The following is a 13,583-nucleotide window of genomic DNA, read 5'->3' as shown; positions in this document are numbered from 1 at the left end:
ATGAAAATATTTCAGTGATGCCGTTTAAAAATAAAGATTGTCAAAAAAAAAAAACTGAACATTTGATCATTGCCTGGAAAAGAAATCTGAGTAATCCTTAAATGTGTAGCAGATGCACTGAAGGCATTGTGACAAGAAAAGTGATGAATAGTTAATGGATGGTTACTGTCACTGTCTTTAAAACCTAAAGTTCACAGTAATCTGAAACAGAATCAGCTTTTTAAAGTGGATGACGTGGGTCAAACGTTCTTGGTGTCCTTCCCACAATAAAACAGTTTGCTGGAATTTTAAAAAAAACTCACTATCTTCCCATAATCTTCTTTCCTGACCATGTGCAGTGCGGAGCACCGGTGGCTCCTGGATTTACTTAATGATGCCATCGCTGCACTTCACGCCGAGGTTTCTCCATCTTTCCTCTGTGACAACGGTCGTTCTGGTTTTAGCAGACCACACCGCAAGCTGTAATCTGGCTTTTTATGCATTTTTTTGCACTGGTGCTACATTTCCACACGGACCCAGTAATAGCACAATAAGTTAATGGTTTGTAGCATTTAACCACAGTAATTGTGATGAATTTGAACCCAATCGTATAGTTACGTTCCAAACGGTCACAGCAGCTAGATAGTGCTCCCCGCAAGAGAGGTTTGACTTTGATGAGAAATATGGTGGCGAGTTAATATCGTGTGATCTCTTTACATCCCTACAACTCTTTACCTCTGCTCTAAAGGCAGCTGTGCTTCCTTGAAACCTGGCATCTGTCTGCGATACCTGCCTCTCTCTATGCACAAGAGATTATCATCATCATGGGAGAGCCACATGCAAATACACACATAAATATAATACTCCGCGGTCCGCAGTGGTGGCTTATCTCAGTTTATGAACCGCTCACTCAGGCGTCTCATGACAATTCAATCTCAGCAGGAGGAATGGATTTGCATTAACATGACCGAGGTTAAAGTACTAACCAACCTCAAACCCCGGCTTGAGCACGTGTTGGCATTTCCGTCGGCTCTCTGGAAAATTACCCTGTGAGTCAGAGGAAGACGAGGGCCAACCAAAATGTAGCGTGGGTCCCAATCTTTTGCTGAAACCACTGAGAAAAAAGGGGCCTCTTTAAGGCACACAAAGAAAGGAGGCTAAAGCCAAGACGGCCCAAGCCACACAAGACACCACCTGCCTAGCCAACTGTACCACACACGGATTCTGAGGTCAACCTCAAGGCATGGATATCACCTCCACTGCGATGGCCCACTTCTTTTCTGCCATGACCTGGGCCGTGCAGTACACAGCTTCCACAAAACTAAAAAACAACAAAAACCGGAACATGCAACGAGGCAGAAGAAACGCTATCGCTGCTTGTCGTCAGAGTCTGCCGGGCTCTAGCTGTCTGGATGTGTCGCTTTGGGAGGACGTCTCTGCATCTGCCGACAGCTTTGTGTGTGTGTGTGTGTGTGTGTGTGTGTGTGTGAACTGTAAATCGAAGATGCATGCTGTAGCTTGCGCCAAAACACACACACATACATATATGACTACACACACAAACTTGCACACTCGGATTGAATCACCTCAGGACCGTCTTGTCTGTTGAGTGAGCGTCGTTCTGGTTAAGTGGGAGTGGGTGAACAAAATGAGGGAGGGCAAGAAGAAGAAGAAGAAAAGAAAAAAAACACTACGGAGAAGAATCAGAGGGCGCAGCGGTGCGTTTGTCTCCATAACACACCCTCACCAGGAACAGCTACGGACAAATTATTAGGAGCAGAGACAAACATGAGGAGGGAAAAGTAAAATCCAGGGAACAGATGAGTCAGCATGGCACCCGGTTGGAGAATAGATGGACCAGAATGCCCCCCCCTCTGTAATACAGACAGCAACCATAACTGTGGGCGCTGTTAGCATCCTGACCTGGCCGACTCCACCCTGCCTCATATCTCTACAGGATGAGCGCTGACCCCCTTTAGGGCTGCGTGTTTAAATGATCTGTAGCAAAAAACCGGCAGGGACAAGTCTGCAAGTGCAAAGTTGACTTTATCAAAATGGCAGAGAGTGATAAAGTTTACCAAGAAGCCACCGTGTGAATTCACACACAGAGGGAGAGAGATGTGAATTTCAACTCCAGCTTCAGCGTGCTGGGTATGATCCTCTCGGGTAGCCGTAGAACTTAATCAGGGAGTTTTTAGGCCACAAAGAAAACCGTTCACACACGGGCTTTAGGATGCAGGTATAAATACCAGGGCCCGGAAAAGTATTCATACCCAGTCAACCTTTTCGTAGTTGTCACATTACAGCCACAAACTTCTATGTATTTTGTGTAGATTTTACATAATTAATGTTGAACTCAAAGTATACAAGTTTTCACTTTTTTTTTCTTTAAATCAAAAAGCAAAAAGTGTGGGGTCAGAGGTTTGTTGGACAACATTGGTGAGCAAACAGCGGCCTTTGTTGGAAAGGCTCTTTCCAACAAATTCTCATGCAAACTTTGAGCAAACTCGTGTTTTCCATTTGCTTTTTTGTAGCGAATAAACCAGGCGACGTGCAGCGTAACGCCGTCATACGTTGACTGTAACAAACAGGAAGTAGAGGTTGCTAACTAGCGCAGACTACAGATCAGTGATGGAGCAAGGCTTTAATGAATGTGCAGATTTTTTTTATTTTTTCCCCCCATGGATGACACCTGTTGTTGCTTCCAGACCTGTTTTTTGGAGCATTACGGGAATATCCGGGAATATCCTCTTCAGCGCATTTACCGTTATTCGAAAAAGTAAAAAACCACCTGAAGCGATTGTAAAAACTTTTGAGAAGTTTTGTGAGTGAATTCACATTTTGCCATCTGCATCAACCTTTTCTACTCAGATACCTCAAAATGTGCATTAAAATAAAACAATGGAAACCCAACTACAAGGGGCACAGCAGACAGGTCGGGAAGAAAGTTGTGGAGAAATTTAAAGAAAGACAGAATCTTCCTACTAAACTGGCCCCACGGCAAGGGACGCGTTATTCAGAGAAGCAGCATAGAGGCTCATGCTCACTCTGAGGATGGTATCGAGATCCACTGCTCAGGTGAGAGACTCTTAACTACTACATCAGTACACCACACATCCAGTCGTTAGGAAGATTGGCAAAAAGAAGGCTAAAAGTCCCCACTTAAGATTCACCACAACCCATGTAGGGAATACATGAAATTTTAAAAACAGTCCAACACACAAGCGTTTGTTGGCTTTTAGTAAGCCAACAAACGCTGCACTGCATTGGTGTGAGCGGTACGCGCACTGCGCTTTGGGGGCTAGAGAGCTGCCTGTCAGAAGGGAGGGAGGTGTAGCCCCCTGTAGGTTACAGCAAAATGCAAAGCTCGGAGTCTAAAGCGGTATCTTGGCCAGGAAATATTTTACCCTGAAGCCGCGTTTCCTTCTAATTCTCCCACCTACAAGGTCTTCTAGCAGCGCCGATCAAACCGCGCAGCGTTACGCACAGGCATATTTGACCGTTTACAGCGATTAGTGTCACCAGCAAAAGCCTGAATAACTGCAGTTTTGAACGCTGATAAAGTCTGATATGGAGTCAAATTAAACGTCAGAGTTGCCGTGAGGACCGCACATTTTCCCCATCAGGTTATTTTTCTTAATAGATCCCAAGTTTTGCGTGGGAAGTGCCACGCCGTGACGTCACGTGAAGTGCATACATTGCCGCTCCCTCCCTGGCAGAGAGCGGCTGGTAATATAAGAAAATAAGTTTTTAACTTTTATTGTATTTTAACTGTCTAATTTAGATGCATTTGTTGTTTTTGTTGGTTCTTTTTTCCTTCAGAAGACTTGATGCCTCTAAACAAAGCATCAAGACAGATGCTTTTCCTCTTCTCCCATGCACAACAATGATGTCATTTCAACTTCTGGCCAGAGGGGGAAACGTCTCCAAAAACTCCAGAACTTCACTACACTCCTTTAATAAATCATAATTTTTTTGTTTAAATTGACAATTGTTACATTTATTATCATTGTGTCATTTTTTTCTTGTAGATGGAAGAAGAAAATATTGGCTTTAAGATCAGTGGATCTCTACTTGTAAGTTAAAACAGGAGAATCTGATACGGACCCATTGTCTAGTACTAACTGTGTGCTACCAAACCTAAAAGCCTCAAAAGGTCAATTCATCATTAGGAAACAGACGCATTTAAAAAATATCCGTTTATAATAAATTAATGGGGGTTCTAATCTACAGTTTTCCCAAATCTAAAGTCACGGTAATATAAAATACACCCCTATAAATTCAACTGTAGGTTATAAAGCTGGATGTAAATTAACATAACTACTTTATAAGCAATAGTTTTGTCTATTTAGTGCTGAGTTGTGACTGACAAAGCACTCTTTTAAAGGTTTTGAAAAAGTTACATACTGTATGAATAATTTTGAGGATCCCACTATATATTGTGTGTTCAGAGAGAAATAGTCGAACTTTAAACATTGCATTTGCCCCTTTGGTACAAACATTTTACAACATTTTATAATAGAACAAAGCATTCAGTTCAATAATTTACTATTAAACGCGGATGATCTTGGTCAAATTCTTTTAACTGAGATTAAAATATGCAAATATAGCAGACTGCTAGACTTGACTATGTAAAAAGCAATACCTCCCCATCTGCATGGCTCTGGATCCACTGGCATTAAGAGCCTGATACACACACACACACACACACACACACTAGAACATCCCCCCTTTGCCATATATGATCAAAATAAGACTGCTTGGCAAGAGTAGTGAGTTCAGCAGAAAAGGGGGTCAGTCTACAATCTGATCGTCTTCCTGGTTCAATCGGACTTTTCCTCCAAGGATGTTTTAACCAACAAAACGAGGAGGATCACATAGACCACTAAAAAAAAAAAAAAAAAAAAAAAAAAATCACTGTTAAAAAGATACCATCAGAGTCCATGTCTGAACAATGTGGTGAACCTTTTAGCCTTTGATCACAACACTGACTTTCTAACAGCGGGATTGTTTGAATGTAACGCAGTGTCGGAGGTTAAAAAACACACAGAAGAGAAGTTAGTGCCGTCTCACTAACAAAGCCTTACTGGAAGATTAAACCCTGCCTATGATAGCTGTTCTAAAACCTCAGAGTTGTTTGCCCAAGCATCTCACCTTACTGACGGCTCCAGCAGTTCAGTTACCCAAGGCAGCAAAGGCCACAGCTCCTGGCTCCATGTGTTTTGACCAAGTAGAGGCAAATTGCTGCTCTGTGGAGCAGGATTTTGTCAGTAGCATGGCCTGATATGGCACTCCGTAACAAGCAGCCAGACAGTGGCCACTGCTTCACCCAGGACAAAGCCGATATCTATGTAAAGGTGGTGACAATGCTATTGTTGGAGGGAAAACTTTACATATTCTGATAAAATATGTATTTGTTTTCTATTGATCACCTCACATGGTAGCAAATTCTGCTCTTGAAGAAATTAATTGGCCGGAACTGGACGATTTTCAACTCGACTAACTGGACCGGTGGCCAGAAGAAACTCAAAAATATCATATTTTTGTAGGCATTGAACGTACCATAGCTAGGAGCTGTAACAACTCTTTAGTGTGGAAGTTTTTACTGTGGGAAGACAACTCAGCTTTAGGCTCAGGTCAATCAAGAAGCTTTACAGAAAACCATGTATTCATTTAATCTCTGTTTCAGAAATTTTTTTTTTTTGGGGGGGGTGGGGTGTTGTAAACAATCTTTAACTGAAGTAACATTGCAGGAAAATGACCCTCCATAATATCTTTGGTGATTAGAATGACCAAAGCTTTTTTTTATTTTACTATGAAAGGTTGAGTTTAATTTATTAGCTGGACATTCATGGCCCTAATGGCTCATAATCTGTCCAAGTTATCTTTCGCTTCATACTATTGACCACAAAAAGGATACTCACCAGGATTTGTTTTCTGGTTAATGGTGGGCGGCGGCCGGGGTGTGCGCGTGCACGCCAGCGCATGTGTGCTGCGCTGATGCATGTACAGGAGCTTTGCTGACTTTTCTACGTTGCTGACACACATTCGTGTCGCATCGACCGTGAGCGTAACGGTCTAAGTTCAGCCTAACTTTGACAACTTCCAGCATAACGTCGATTGCACTGAAATGAGCTGGCGAGAACCCTGATAACCATCGAACGTTGTTTAAAAAGAAAAAAAAAAAAATCACTTCAGGTGACTTCAGAAGAAAGTCGACAACTTACTCCAAGGCAGCTTTTTTCTTGCAGTTAAAACTGCATCATTAGGACGCTTCCTGCTACTTGAAAATTAAAGTAAGTCTTGGCCTGTTAATTCATATGTTCGATGTTTAATCTGATGTAGTCACCACATTGAGCCCTGCTAATGTTTAAACTCAATAGATTTAAACTGACTTGTAACATGGGGTCCCCGTAGTGTTAAAATGCCTTAAACTCAAGAGCAAGGAAAAGAAAAAACAATTACTATAAAATGAAGGAAAGCACAGAGATTAACAGGTGTTAACCATTTCATTACAAAAGGCTAAAATAAAAGCCCTTTGTTTCAGACATTTGAAATTAATTCCAGAAAGTTACAGGAAATGTTATATAACTTAACTTCTAAAATATTTTATTTAAATATAAATGCATATTCATATTTCTTATAAAGGTAAATGTCACACATTATTAATTCACACAAAATAAAGCACCTCATAACAGGTGTTTGCATGCTGTGCTGTACTGTTAAAAGAGGAACGCAGTTCTTAAACATTCATGCAGAACATTAATGCAATTCAGCATTACAGGCAGATTAGAAGGCCTGCATTTGATGAGAGAAGGCCGGTTTCAGTCTTTAGTTTAGAGAACAGACTTGCCACTCAAACAAAGGCTGACTTGCAATTTCTCTGCTACGTTTAAAAAAATGGTAAAAACACTTAAATCTTTACAAAACCTGCATATGTTAGAAACTGGCTGCAAATCCCTGATCGGTGCATTTTTAACCGGATCACGGTCTAAACTACTTTTACAAGTCAAAACTAAATTGGATATGCATACTGAACAAAGATTCTGCAAGATGTAGTTTGAGGTTCGTGAAAGCTTTAATTTAGTTTTGAAAATACAAAAGTCAAGCATTTTCAGTGTTGCCTTATATTTACAAATGAAAAATTTAGCTAATCGCACAAGTCTCATTTGTGTTAACTTAATGTGTACTTCTCTTTATGTGGCTGTATTGTAAAACCCTTATAGATTACTTTATAGTAAAATAAAAGTACTTGTCCAGTCACCTCTACCATTTTGTAGTATTAATAAATCTTCCCGCAAATAATTACATTTTTATCAACCTCTTAACCATTTTAGCCTTACCCATTCTTCAATAAATTCAATTATTGCGCAAATGCTACTGCAGTCAGCTGTAACACATTATGTACAAACTGTGCATACCTAACTAGATTAAGCCGTCGGGAACATTCTTGCAAGATCAGCTGAAATGAACAACAAACTGTATCTCCTGTACGTGCGCTGAATTTGCTGAGTATGTAGAGACAGAAAAACCTCAACATTTACCCAAGAAGGAGATTCGTATCAATGTTCAACTCCGGTCCAGTTGAGCCCACCTGATGACAGCAGTGGCTCAGTAAGGCAAGTCTAAAGCGGAGGGTCGCTGGCCTCATTTCCTTTGGGCAAGACCCCCAATCCTAAATCGAACCAGTGGTCAGGGGAGCGTCTTGAACAGTGGGTGCTGACGACTGTGTAGATTTCCAGCTCCCAAACAACTACAAACAATGTCCCGGTGTGATACGTGCAGTTAAACACTCAGAAACAGACAATGCCCTGCTCCCTCAATGAAGGACACTCATGGAGAATAATGCCCGGGGGATGTGGGTTGGGGGGGATAATAGGAGTCAGTGACATCTTAGTCTGAGCAGCAGATGTGTTTAACCAAGCCTATTAAAGCCCGGACTAATCCCGCCTTACACATCCTTATCCAGGCATTCACCAACAGACTTAAGTCGCGCTGAACGGTCCACTTATGCCGTGACTAATTGCAGCTCTTGCTTGCTTTCTGCCTCTCACCCTGACACTTTGATAAATGTCTTCCAGTGCCTGTCATCAGAACCCGCGTTCATTCGGAGACGCGGGCAGACACTGGAGCAGCATACCAGAGAAAGACTCGTTCATATTGAGAGCTTAAATGCTGCTGCAGGCAGGGGCCAATTAACAGCATCAAGGCGTCCACCTCATTCCTGGCGGTGAGGCTGTGGCGGCGGCTGCGTGGGTCATCTCAGGTATGACGGCGCGGCTTACAGTGGTTTTATTACTGAGCATGGGTAGTGAGCTGTAACACTTAAAGACACGTTCCGGTCACATAACCCCCCCAGCAGTGCCACCACATCCGCTCAGCAACAAAACACAACATTCTTAAGTGTTCACATGCAAGAATGCTGGTCTGGACGTTGGTTACAAAAAGCATCACGGGTTATAGGAACAGGTTGCATATGGAGGTTTTAAAAGGTTACCGTTAAAGTTCTCCATCATGTTGTCCCCACAGTTTAAACTAGTGTTGCGCAGATGACATTTTTTGGCCCTGATACCTGGCTGTGCAGTATTGGCCGATACCGATACCATCTGGTTGAAATCGATGTGTGTGTGTATATATGAAGAACTGCATACTACTTAGGGTATTAGAACTTTTTATTGCCTACCTGGAATGGATGACAATAGTTGAATAAACTTTTGGCTCTCAAATGTCAAAGTGCAATATTCGTGAAATTATAACATGTATAATAGCAGTGAAACAGTAAGACAGTAAAATCACAATGATAATTGAATAATCTCTTTTAAACCCTGAGTTTTGGCTCTCAAATGCAAAAATAGTGCAACTTTAATTAACTTCTATAACATGTATAATACTAGTCGGGAGAGAGAAGGCTGCGTTCAAATGACATACAAACAACAAAATGGCATTGGTGCCTATTGGTACTCGCCGATATTGATACCACCATTTTAGTGCTGGATCTGGGCCCCATCCGATACTGGCATCGGTACAACACTAGTTTAAAGTAATCAACGAGATGCCACAGAAAGTGCTGGTGTGACCACAACTTTCTCTGGTTGCACAGAACATGGCATAAAACCGGGCAGCCGTTCCCCCACAGTTGGCTGGCTGAAAGAAGGAAAGGCGGCCATTTGGAAACATTTCCAGTTGCTTAAAACATGATCATCATATGGTACCTAATAAATGAACGCCACCCATCACTCCAATTAAAAAGGTAGTTCTGTTTTTAAGTAACGGGTGACGGTCTAAAAGAATATTAGCTAGGCAGACTGGACAAAAAAAATGATTCATGTCAACTTGAAAGCTACTAATAAACTTCTATGACTGGAACGTAATATACCAAGCCCAAGAGAAGTTTAGAAATGACTAATAATATTTTGTGCAAAACTAACAATGCAGTGAAGCGGGGGAACTGGCTGCATTGTCAGCGTGGATTGCTTGCAAGAGAGACAAAATTTTAAGAGACCAATGGCAGGCGATCCAGGTGAGAAATTCACATGGATAGCATTCGGTGTAAATGTACCTCAACCTAAAGGTGGTTCTCAACAAAAAATAACGCATTATAGATATGCCATTATGCATGTTTGCCAAAACCCCCCAAAAACAACAGTTTTATCTCAAACTCAAACTGCCTTAAATAATCTTTTTTCAGAGTAGAACTATCCAGTTCATGTTTGACCTGTGTAATGGTTTGGATTTCAAACCAGGGATGACCAAATGTAGTGCAGACGGACAGAAAACAACTAAAATGGCAGACAGAAAGATACAAACTTCATCGTTATTAGCAACTAACGGTTAGCCAGTCAAGCTATTCGCTAAAAGCTTTAAAATTATAAATAAATAAATCAATCAAATATATGTTCATTTTTTTCCTAGCAAGTGCTCAAAATCCTGCCGGATTAAAGACAAAGAATAACAGCTAAGGCTTCTTGGATGCTTATGTCATCATTCTTTATTGTCCAACAGCAGAAAAAAAAACTACTTTCCTTTGTACGGCAAATAAGAGTCTCAAACAAAGAGGCAGGTATCAAGCTTAATGTCTTCATATCCAGGGTCATTAACAACTGCTTGCATTATTTTAGCGATAGGAAGTCACAGAACGACAGCAACTGGATAGCGCTTAGCAAGACAGGCTTCACTTTAACAAATATTGCAATGTTTAATTGCACAATATCTCGCCACATCTTGCTACACGCCTATTATTTCATACTAAATTTATGCACATGTAGGTATTAAAATAATCTGTTTTGAAGATGACAACACTGTAAATAACAGCGGAAATATTTGGTACTTTTGTCTTTAAAAAAAAAAAAAAGATCAAAGCGTCAGTTCCAGGATTTTTGCACACGTCTGCCCCCTCTGGTGACAGGTTGAAATGACACCAGTTGTGGACGTGCGAGGGATTAAGAGGAAAAGCATCTGCCGCTGCGACTGCACGGGTCTTCTGTTAAGACGCGAATGTCTTCAGAGGTAAGAAAACTATAAATATTGAAGCTAGCCTGTGTTCTTATGCTAATGCATTTATTACAGCGGGGACTCAAAGTAGCCAGGTGAACGAGCGCGCACAGCACGTCATACCCACGTACAGAGAATTTGTCCCGACTCACTCTCTCATGAACCGACTATCTAACCTCAGTTGCGGTCAATAGAGGATAATTACTTTTCCCGTCGGGAAATTGTAAGGGCATGTATGGGGAAGAAAATGAATATTTAACTTCAAAACCTGCACTATGCCCCTTTAGGGTAAGTCATTGGACCACGTTATACTACACATTTTTGTCTAAAATCTTGTACAAGTCCCATAACTGTGAAAACCCTGGTATGTTTATTCCAAGTTAGCATATCGCGGAAACCTCATGCCAACCCGTTCGTAGTTGCTTGAACTTTTAGATGTAGAGACACCTGTCCCTGGCAGACAACCTGCCGAAAACCCCAAATGATTGCGGCACACAAAGCTTCCAAAACTACAGCAGGAAAGCAACGGCGCTTTCTAGATGCTCATCTGGGCGGCCAGGTAGAGGAGTGCCACAGTGATCTAAATGGATGACATTAAGCAGAATGCTCCCCGTCCGCGGTACTAGATGGGCTTGAGTGTGGCCTAATTTACTGAGCTAAGGTATTCAGCGGGGAAATAAAAAAAGAGACACACGCTCAGATAACAGGACTGCTATTGGTGGGTGGGAAACGGGAGCAAACGTTTCGAAACGAAGGATGCAACCTAGATAATTCTAATTGTCCTAAAAATGGACACCTGCGCCCCCCTCCTCCCCGGACCAGTAAAGTTTTCACATTAGACGACTCGAAGGAGGTGCTTGATGAGCGGTTGGAGTGGCAACACGAGACGAGACGCATGGATACGGACATGAAATGCATCTTCCTGACAGGACTACAGCTACATTTGTGATACATCATGGCCAACTGCTTTCTGTGTCCACAGAACTATGAATCAATGCAGTGCAGCTCAACTTATTCAACAGCAGCTCTCACCTGCCCACACACCGGCTATAAAAATAGCTAACCTACTCAGCTAGACTCCAGGATGAGGGGGCAAATCCATCAGTATCCTTGTCCTCTAGAAGGGTAAATTCTGTATAACGCCGCGCTTACCGAACAAGAAAAGAAAGGCAGCGGCGACGGACGGGCCGGACACCAGCGAGGTCCGAGCGAGGGGAGCAAAAGCCTTTTTCCTCGTCTTTCAAATGTTATCCAACATGTTGAAGGAAACTGAAAGTGCCTGCTTTTTTTTTCTCTCTATCCTCCAGGGTCCATTAGGTTTCTAAGTGTATGTGAATCCATCTTACGAGCGCTCACATTGAGAGAAAGGAAAAAGCCGGAAGCTGCCAGAAAATAATAAAAGTTTAATGAATTTAACATGGAACGGAAGTCCGTTCAGAACAATGCCAATGGATAAACAACAGACATGTCCGGAGAAAGGTTCTCCTGGCCAACACCAACTTACACATTTGCTTACTATTATGATATTTTACTCTAAAAAAAAGGAAGCAGGACACAGAATAACTTAAAAGATATTCTCATTATGAACAAAGCACATGTCTCTAACCTAATTCTAACTAGTTCTTTGTATCATTTCTATATTTTTATTTTTTATACAGACACAGGAGAAAGGACTATAAGGTTTCCTGATGGGTATAAGCTGTATTTATTAACCGACACCAATATTTGACACGTCTGGAATGATAAAAACCAAATACAGACACATTAAATTGCAGACAGCTTGTGATCTAGGAGGCCTGCAGTTTTTTGTTTTGTTTATATCTGAATACCTCTTTCGCCTCACTATAGCAGGTTTATATAAATTTACCCATTTAAAGTAAAACAATTCCTATAACCATCTTGATTAGTCAAGTAGCATGAACTTATTAAACTACACTTATGCTTATTTCATTCTTATACGGCTTTTTTTATACTCATTACTATTGCAACGTGTATTACTATAGTTTTGCAAGATTAACAGCATTGAAACAGTGCAGTAGTAGTAAATGCATATGAAAATGATTACAATGCCTTAATACTGATAGTTGGACAATTACAACAGGTAGAAAGAAGTGGTTCGGACTTAATACCAAACGATTAAAGCAGAATGATTCAACCGACTGAGACGATGACGCAACACAGTCTGTGTGTTTATTTGATCCAAAGGGCTGACGTGTTCTGTGTCGTTCACCTGAAGCATTTATATATTTGGACCGTTTGGATGGTTCACGTTGGCAGAAGCTCCTCCTGCTGTCTACGGTAGGCAGGACAGCGAGGGACAAACTTCATGTAGAAATGTTCGACACCTCCCAACTTGTAAGGAAGGTTTCTCTTTAAACTGTGCAATAGTTGATTCAATAAAGGATTTATTGGGGAAGCATGAGATGACTAAACGAAAATTAAGGAGATTGCAACTAAAAACAGTAAATTTTTGACCGATAGGCTTCAATGCATCAGACATAAAACGGTGAATTCTGAACTGCTCCTCTGAAGTAATTACTACTTATTCAACCTGTTGATAATCAATTAACATATTACCTGCATTTACACCAGGGCACTGCCCAACAAAAATGTTTTGGATTTCAGGCAAAGATCTGTGGTTCTTAGACAACACAACAGCGTTTAAGACATCCCTTTAAACTTCTGGACATGATTTTAATGATCATTCAAGTATTAGCTTACAAAGGACCTTTATTTTAGTTGGCAACAAAATCCCATTTCTCTGTCCCACACTGAGTTTATTTATTGGGTGCAACGAAAATTAACATTTCTCCTCCATGGTAACAGACTGCTTGTTTTGCAAATAACAGAAACCGAGATGACTGCGGGGTCCGTTGCCTCTTTTACCAATTTGTGGCGTCCAATGTGTTGCATTTCCTCCCAAATGACTTCCAAACCATCAGTAGTGAATAATGAGCAATCTTAGTTTTTCTTCAAGAATCTGTAGACTTAAAAAATGGCCAGAGAGAACTGATTGTTAGTTCTGGGCCATGGTGCAATATGACAGCTGGCTCTATGTGGTGGGGTAAACAGGAGAAGAATCATCAAAAGGTGGTTCTCAACCCTAAATCTAA

General features: G+C 41.3%; 1 protein-coding gene across 1 annotated transcript in view; it reads right to left on the bottom strand.

Moving 5' to 3' along the window:
* Positions 1–1,215: 1,215 nt before the first annotated feature.
* LOC118567011 (guanine nucleotide-binding protein subunit alpha-11-like) overlaps positions 1,216–13,583 on the bottom strand; it is a 38,888-nt gene continuing 26,520 nt past the window's right edge. The window contains exons 3-4 of the mRNA XM_036150958.1: positions 3,262–3,320; positions 1,216–1,300 (exon numbers count right to left, since the gene is read on the bottom strand). Of these exons, the coding sequence (XP_036006851.1) occupies positions 1,216–1,300; positions 3,262–3,320 (144 nt within the window). The remainder of the gene's footprint in view (positions 1,301–3,261; positions 3,321–13,583) is intronic.

Source organism: Fundulus heteroclitus, chromosome 19, assembly GCF_011125445.2.
Source record: "Fundulus heteroclitus isolate FHET01 chromosome 19, MU-UCD_Fhet_4.1, whole genome shotgun sequence".
In the NCBI taxonomy this organism is placed as follows: domain Eukaryota; kingdom Metazoa; phylum Chordata; class Actinopteri; order Cyprinodontiformes; family Fundulidae; genus Fundulus; species Fundulus heteroclitus.
Note: the sequence above shows the minus strand (reverse complement) of the source record. Positions and strands in the feature narration are given on the sequence as shown.